The sequence below is a fragment of the Punica granatum genome, unplaced genomic scaffold, assembly GCF_007655135.1.
Source record: "Punica granatum isolate Tunisia-2019 unplaced genomic scaffold, ASM765513v2 Contig00137, whole genome shotgun sequence".
Classification (NCBI taxonomy): Eukaryota; Viridiplantae; Streptophyta; class Magnoliopsida; order Myrtales; family Lythraceae; genus Punica; species Punica granatum.
In genome coordinates, this window is record NW_022204108.1 from 38870 (window position 1) to 47371 (window position 8502).

General features: G+C 43.4%; 1 protein-coding gene across 1 annotated transcript; it reads left to right on the forward strand.

Moving 5' to 3' along the window:
* The first annotated feature begins 288 nt into the window (after nt 1–288).
* Nucleotides 289–7033, forward strand: LOC116190097. Its single transcript, XM_031519762.1, has 2 exons — nt 289–4957; nt 6242–7033. Exons 1-2 carry the CDS (start codon nt 1633–1635, stop codon nt 6490–6492), a joined length of 3576 nt encoding a protein of 1191 aa, XP_031375622.1. The 5' UTR covers nt 289–1632; the 3' UTR covers nt 6493–7033.
* Nucleotides 7034–8502: the final 1469 nt, after the last annotated feature.

Consider the following 8502-nt stretch of genomic DNA (forward strand, 5'->3'; position numbering starts at 1 on the left):
GGGATCGCTGGACCCGGCAGATTATAAAAGGGGTCTGATCGGCCGCCGAACCCGGCGGAATATAAATAGGGGCTTGATCGGCCGCTGGACCCGGCGGAATATAAATAGGGACGTGATCGGCCGCTGGACCCGGCGGAATACAAATGGGGGCCTGATCGGCCGCTGGACCCGGCGGAATATAAGTAGGGGCATGATCGGACGCTGGACCGGCGGAATATAAATGAAGGTCAACTCTTACCGCCAGAGGTTAATGGGCGGCCCCCGCTCATGAGACATGGATATTGATAGGGTTGAGCCGGTCTCCGAGCATGAGGACAAGTTGCATATTTCTACCGGACCGATAACCAGAGCACGTGCCAAGAAATTGGAGCACGCTTTGCAGAACTTATGGACGAATATTCTGGAAGAGGCATGCAGTTCGAGAGACGAGCGAGTCGACTCGGGGCTGATTTTGGTCATCAAGAGTGCTGAACCTCATCAGTACACATCGGGACATTAAATGATGACCACAACCACCTCAAATCGGGTTGAATATGCATCCTAGAAGATGGCCACCAATTCTGGTTTGACTATTAGGTTGGAATATGCCTTCTAGAAGATGGTCACCAAATCTGGTTGGAATATTAGGTTGGAATATCTGGTTGGAATATCTGGTTGGACTATTAGGTTGGAATATGCCATCTAGAATATGCTTGTTTTCCTTAGTTGTCTTCAATTGCAAGAGCATTATATAAGCTCCTCCCTAGGTTAGTTTTAGACACAACTCTTCTACCATTTTTCCTATCTTGTGAGAGATATTCTCCAAATTGTTCTTGTTGAACTTATGCTTCAAGGGTTGCAAGTCGATTACTTGTAGTTCTTAAGCTTCTTATAATATCGGTTTCTAGCTCTATATAGCTACGGGGTCGATATTCCACCTTTCGAAATCTCTATCTTGGACGATCCGGGATTTGATTCCATATCATTGTTGCTGGGTTCCGCGACGGATTCGACGGGGTTCACATCATTTTGGTATCAGAGCTTAGGCTCCAAATTGAGGTTTCATCTATCCTTGTTCTTTCCTTGTTCACCATTCTGGAATTTTTAGATCTATCTTCCATTTCTATCCTTTCCATTTAGTCTTGACTGATCCGTTCATAGCTATTAAAAAAAAAATCGTCCAAAAAAAAAAAAAAAAACGTGAAAAAAAATCAAAAAAAAAAAAAAAAAAGAGGAGAGGAGATCTGATTACACAGGCCTTAAGTAGACCTGTCATAGTTGCTTCCATTCTGCTTTTCTCCGATCGTATTTGTGTCCATTCCATCTTTGATTTGTCTGGGATCATTCCTTTTACATACATCTTGTCCATCCATATATCTCTTCGCTTCTTTGCTACTTGGAACTGATATTATAAGTGGCTCGAGCGAACAAGTAATTTCCTCAAGGACTTGTAATTAGATTGCTCAGTTCGTCCAGAACTTTGTGGAGAAATCTGTGAGAGGAAAAAGGCCAGAGGGAGTGAGACCATCAGAGGGTAAAAGCCATTTGTATCGAGTGAAATACGAGAGTTTGTGTGACATCGATTTGAGAGTAAACACGTGAGGGAGTGATTGTGAGGTCCTTTTACTCTAATATTTCTTTGCAGATTTCAACATGTCGCAAGAAGATAGCGGGGGACATGAGCAAAGTAGTGGAGGGCCCGATCAAAGCACAATTATTCGGGCTATGCAACAACAATTTGAGCGAATGAACATGGTGCTCAATACGATTAATGACCGGTTGGAGAGGCATGATGAGCGGATTGACCAGTTGCGACAAGCTCCCAATCAACAACCAAGGAGGAACAATAACCGACAACCAGCACCTACTACTGATCCATTTGATGGCCACGAGGAGAGATCCTATGATGATGAGGATGATGTATCTTCCATTGCCGCAATGAGACGAGCTCGAGGAGCAAGGGCTGAGACGCCATGGCGCGGACGTGGAAGGCGCCAAGAAAGAGACACCGTTGATCGTAATATGGGGTCCATCAAGCTGACCATTCCTCCATTCCAAGGCAAGAGCGATCCCGATATTTACATCGAATGGGAAAGGAGGGTTGAACTGGTTTTTGATTGTCACAACTACTCCGAGGAGAAGAAGGTGAAGCTTGCAGCTGTGACATTCACCGACTATGCCATAGTTTGGTGGGATCAATTGACGGTGAGTAGACGCCGAAATGGAGAGCGACCTATTGACAATTGGGAGGGCATGAAAGCTGTCATGCGGAGGAGGTTTGTCCCATCCCATTACTACCGGGATTTATACTTGAAGCTGCAGAATCTTAAGCAAGGGTCTAAGACCGTGGAGGAGTACCACAAGGAGATGGAGATTGCCATGATTCGCGCCAATGTTGAGGAGGATCGAGAGGCAACCATGGCTCGGTTCATTAGTGGACTTAATCGGGAGATTGCCAATATTGTGGAGCTGCACCATTATGTGGAGCTTGAAGAATTGGTGCACATGGCTATGAAGGTTGAGAGGCAACTCAAGAAGGGGGGACGATCGTCATCCAGGTTCGAATCCTCTAATTCGAATTCGAAGTGGACTTCCAAGTTTGAAGGGGCTGGACCTAAATGGACTGGTTCGAAGCAAGAGGAGAAGGCCAAGGGAAACAAGCCCGCAACCAAGCCATCATCTGATTCTAAGGAGAGGGGTAACTCTTCTTCCCAACCTCAAAGAAACCGTGATGTAAAATGCTTTCGTTGTTTGGGTTCTGGTCATTATGCTTCTCAATGCCCGAACAAGAGAGCCATGATTATGTTAGATAACGGGGAGATTGCAAGTGCGGATGAGTATGAGAGTGACACTGACTCTATGCCATCACTTGAAGATGCCGATGATGTGGAGCATGCTGTATCGAGTCAAACTCTTGTTGTTTTGAGAGCTCTACATGTGCAAGCCAAAGAAGATGGTGATGGGCTACAAAGAGAGAACATTTTCTACACTCGATGCCACGTGAAGGATCGAGTATGTGGACTGATTATTGATGGGGGAAGCACTGTGAATGTGGCAAGCAAGCTGATGGTGGAGAAGCTTGGTTTGAGCACTCAAAAGCATCCAAGGCCATATAGACTTCAGTGGCTGAATGAGAGTGGTGAATTAAAGGTGACAAAACAAGTGTTAATCTCATTTTCTATTGGGAAGTACCATGATGAAGTTTTGTGTGATGTAGTTCCTATGATAGCCAGCCATTTGTTACTCGGGAGGCCATGGCAATTTGATCGAAGAACTACACATGACGGGTACAAGAATCGGTATAGTTTCATCAAGGATGGTCGAAGCATGACACTTGCACCGCTGCCACCACATCAAGTGTTCGAAGAGCAACTCCAAATCAAAAGGTCCAGTGCTGAGAGTTCAAAAGAAAGTAAGAGAGTGGCTGAACCAAAAGAAAAAGAGAGTAAAAGTGAGAGGAAAGAAATTCGAGAGAAAAGTGAGAAAGAGAGTGAAAAGAAAGAAAAATGTGAGAGTTCAGCCTTGAAAAGAAAAGAGGGGAAGAAATTGAGTTTCTTCACAAAAGAAAGAGAATTAGAGAGTGTTAGTAAGGATGAAAGGCCAATGATATTGTTCTTGTACAAAGAGGCCTACTTATCTAATACTTTTAACCTATATTTGCCTAGTGTTGTGGTTTCTCTTTTGCAGGAGTTTGATGATGTGTTTCTTGAGGGGACGCCACCGGGATTGCCACCAATCCGTGGGATCGAACATCAAATTGATTTCATTCCAGGAGCGCCCATTCCAAACCGGCCAGCATATCGGTGTAATCCCGAAGAAGCAAAAGAACTCCAAAAGCAAGTTGATGAGTTGCTGACCAAAGGCTATGTCCGAGAGAGCATGAGTCCATGCTCTGTGCCCGTGTTGCTTGTTCCCAAGAAAGATGGCACATGGAGAATGTGTGTGGATTGTCGAGCTGTGAATAAGATAACGGTAAAGTATCGCTATCCTATCCCTCGATTAGATGATATGCTTGATGAATTGCATGGTTCCACTATATTTTCTAAGATTGATTTGAAGAGTGGATACCATCAAATTCGCATGAAAGAAGGAGATGAGTGGAAAACAGCATATAAAACCAAGAGTGGATTGTATGAGTGGTTAGTGATGCCATTTGGATTGACTAATGCACCCAGCACATTTATGCGCCTTATGAATCATGTCTTGCGTGCTTACATTGGAAAATTTGTTGTTGTTTACTTTGATGATATTCTGATTTATAGCAAAACTGAGCATGATCATATGAATCATTTGAGGTGTGTTCTTGAGGTGCTGAGGCATGAGAAGTTGTATGCTAACCTTAAGAAGTGTGAATTTTTCTTGGAAAGTGTTGTTTTTCTTGGTTTTGTCGTAAGTTCCAAGGGTGTGGAAGTGGATGAAGAGAAGGTGAAAGCAATCCGGGAATGGCCTACACCCACTACCATTGCTGAGGTCCGAAGCTTCCATGGCCTTGCTGGGTTCTATCGAAGATTTGTGCGCAATTTTAGCACCATAGCTGCTCCTTTGACCGAGATCATCAAGAAGGAAGTTGGCTTTAGATGGGGCAAAGAGCAAGAGAATGCATTCAATACCTTGAAAGAAAAGCTAAGTTCTGCTCCTTTACTGATTTTACCGGACTTTTCTAAACCTTTTGAAATCGAATGTGATGCTTCCGGTATTGGTATAGGTGCCGTCCTTATGCAAGAGAAGAGGCCTATTGCTTACTTCAGTGAGAAGCTCAACGGGGCTGCGTTGAACTACTCCACATACGACAAGGAACTCTATGCTTTGGTGAGGGCTTTGGAGACATGGCAGCATTACTTGTGGTCCAAGGAGTTCATCATTCACACCGACCATGAGTCCTTGAAGCATTTAAAGGGTCAAAGCAAGCTGAACCGAAGGCACACACGTTGGATCGAGTTCATCGAGATGTTTCCCTATGTGATCCAATACAAGAAAGGTAAGGAAAATGTAGTGGCTGATGCCTTATCTCGCAGGTATACTCTTATCTCAACTCTTGATGCCAAACTTTTGGGATTTGAATATATCAAAGAGTTATACTTGCATGATCATGATTTTAAGGAAGTCTTTTCTGAATGTGAAAAAGGGGCTTTTGACAAGTTTTATAAGCATGAGGGGTATTTGTTTCGTGAAAACAAGCTATGTATTCCACAAAGTTCCATGCGAGAATTGCTTGTTAGGGAAGCCCATGGGGGAGGTTTAATGGGGCATTTTGGTGTGGCTAAGACCTTAGATGTTTTGAGAGAGCATTTCTTTTGGCCACATATGAAAAGAGACGTTGAAAGGATCTGTCTTAGGTGTGTCACATGTAAGAAAGCTAAGTCTAAGATTCAACCTCATGGACTTTACATGCCCTTGCCCGTTCCTAGTCATCCATGGACTGATGTATCAATGGATTTTGTTTTGGGTTTGCCTAGGACTAAGAATGGTAAGGATTCTATCTTTGTAGTAGTGGATCGTTTTTCAAAGATGGCTCATTTTATTCCTTGTAAGAAGACGGATGACGCTACTCATGTGGCGGGCCTTTTCTTTAAGGAAGTAGTGCGTTTGCATGGCATCCCCAGAACAATTGTAAGTGATCGTGATGTTAAGTTCCTAAGTCACTTTTGGCGTGTTTTGTGGGGAAAATTGGGAACAAAGCTATTGTTTTCTACCACTTGCCACCCACAAACTGATGGGCAAACAGAGGTTGTAAATCGAACCTTAGGTACTTTGCTGCGAGCTGTTATTAAAAGGAACGTGAAAAGTTGGGAAGATTGCATTCCATTCATTGAGTTTGCATATAATCGGGCCATGCATTCTTCTACTAAGTTTTCTCCCTTTGAGGTTGTTTATGGCTTTAATCCACTGACCCCATTGGATTTAACTCCATTGCCTATTGGTGAGATTGTTAGCCTTGATGGAAAGCGTAAGGCAGAACTTGTGAAGAAGATCCATGAAGAAGCAAGGAACCACATCTTGCACAAAAACGAGCAAGCTGCCACTCGAGCCAACAAGGGAAGAAAGCATGTCACTTTCGAACCGGGAGATTGGGTCTGGGTTCATTTCAGGAAGGAGAGGTTTTCAAGCCAAAGGAAATCAAAGCTAAATCCGCGAGGAGATGGACCATTCCAAGTCTTAGAAAAGATTAATGACAATGCATATAAACTCGATTTGCCGGGAGAGTATCAAGTGAGTTCTACATTTAATGTTTCTGATCTTTCTCCCTTTGATGTGGGCGCAGATTCGAGGACGAATCCTTTTGAAGAAGGGGGGAATGATAGGGTTGAGCCGGTCTCCGAGCATGAGGACAAGTTGCATATTTCTACCGGACCGATAACCAGAGCACGTGCCAAGAAATTGGAGCACGCTTTGCAGAACTTATGGACGAATATTCTGGAAGAGGCATGCAGTTCGAGAGACGAGCGAGTCGACTCGGGGCTGATTTTGGTCATCAAGAGTGCTGAACCTCATCAGTACACATCGGGACATTAAATGATGACCACAACCACCTCAAATCGGGTTGAATATGCATCCTAGAAGATGGCCACCAATTCTGGTTTGACTATTAGGTTGGAATATGCCTTCTAGAAGATGGTCACCAAATCTGGTTGGAATATTAGGTTGGAATATCTGGTTGGAATATCTGGTTGGACTATTAGGTTGGAATATGCCATCTAGAATATGCTTGTTTTCCTTAGTTGTCTTCAATTGCAAGAGCATTATATAAGCTCCTCCCTAGGTTAGTTTTAGACACAACTCTTCTACCATTTTTCCTATCTTGTGAGAGATATTCTCCAAATTGTTCTTGTTGAACTTATGCTTCAAGGGTTGCAAGTCGATTACTTGTAGTTCTTAAGCTTCTTATAATATCGGTTTCTAGCTCTATATAGCTACGGGGTCGATATTCCACCTTTCGAAATCTCTATCTTGGACGATCCGGGATTTGATTCCATATCATTGTTGCTGGGTTCCGCGACGGATTCGACGGGGTTCACATCAGATATTGGGAGTTGAGGATGATATGAATGAGGTGTGCGGGGTCACGGTACCGTCATAACTCTGTTGCGAGGAAATGCAACCCTATGGCTATATTACTGTTGTTTGGATTTGGTTGCCCTATGAGTTGTGTGAAAGGATGATCTTGGTATTGGATGCTATATCACGGTGAAATATGTATATATATATATATATATATATATGTATGATTGATTGTCGTGAATTGTGATGTAACATATTAGCTCATTTTACCTTGGAATATAGTACTCACTGAGTTGCAGCTCACCCCCTGCATACATTTTTCCAGATGAGCTAGGAGCTAGACTAGCCGCACAGGAGGGCTTTGGATAACGGGGATCAGCGCAAAGGATTTTGGCAAGTAGGCCCACCCATAGTATAGGTAGTAAGTGTTCGTAAATGTTACAATCCTGTTACGACCTGAAACTTTTGTTAGTTGGTTTAGTGGTATGGTTGTAGCTGAACACACTATGGAGAGCATATATGTACATTAGAATCCGTTAGACTCATTATATATTAACGTAGAGTGCCGAGTTAGTTTAAAGGTTGGATGTGTTGTAGAAGCATGCTATATATATATATATGAAAGCTTTTCGTTCAGTCTGTGTTACAAGATGGTTGCAACTGAGAAATATTTGAGAGTTTTATGCATATATCTGAATTAGTTGGGTCATTATATGTTTATATAGAGCTTGTTCGGGTGGTTTAATGTGTTGAGAATTAGGGAAATAGATTATACGTATATGAGTTGCGTATATGATAATGGATATTAAGGAATAGAGGGGAAACTCTGCTATAAGTTTCGGGTCGTGACATTTTTGGTATCAGAGCCTAGGTTATAGGATTCTGTAGACGTAGTGCGCCTGATCCCCGCTCTTTTTGATTAGTTGCGGCCCCAAGACGGGATATACCTTATCATTGTGTTGTTAAATGCTTGGTTAACTTGTGTTCTGTTTAGGAAAATTTGCAATGGGACCCAAACGTGCAAGGCGGGGTCGACCTAGATACCGTACAGCCGAGAATTTAGCTATGAGTACACCTGAGCCGATGACAGAGGAGCAAGTGTCTCAAGCTCCTCAAGAAGCTGCTGCAGCTCCTAGGGTTCAAGATCCACCAATCCACCAGACGTTAGCAGCCATGACTCGTCTAGTGGAGCAGCAAGCGCAGCTAATTGAGCAACAAAACGGCCTTCTTCCAGAGGCAAGCAGCACAGCCGAGTGCATCTACATCTCACATGGAGCAACAATTGACGCCGTATGAAAGGTTTAGGAAATATGGTCCATCTAGTTTTTCGAGAAGTGCTGGTCCTATAGAAGCGGTGAATTGGATGGCTGGAATGGAAAGAATTTTTGCAATCATGGAGGTTTCAGACAACCAACGTGTGGCACTTGCAACATTCATGCTAGAAGGGGATGCTCAGTACTTGTGGGAGGCTACTCAAAGACGACTGGACCCGAACTCCTCGCACATTATCACTTGGGCTGAGTT

What these genes read in the sequence shown, in the direction of transcription:
- LOC116190097 (XM_031519762.1), top strand. Translation starts at nt 1,633, where the DNA reads ATGTCGCAAGAAGATAGCGGGGGACATGAGCAAAGTAGTGGAGGGCCC. An exon ending in TGTGATCCAATACAAGAAAG is followed by an intron (nt 4,958 to 6,241) that starts GTAAGGAAAATG and finishes ATGTGGGCGCAG; the next exon opens with ATTCGAGGACGAATCCTTTT.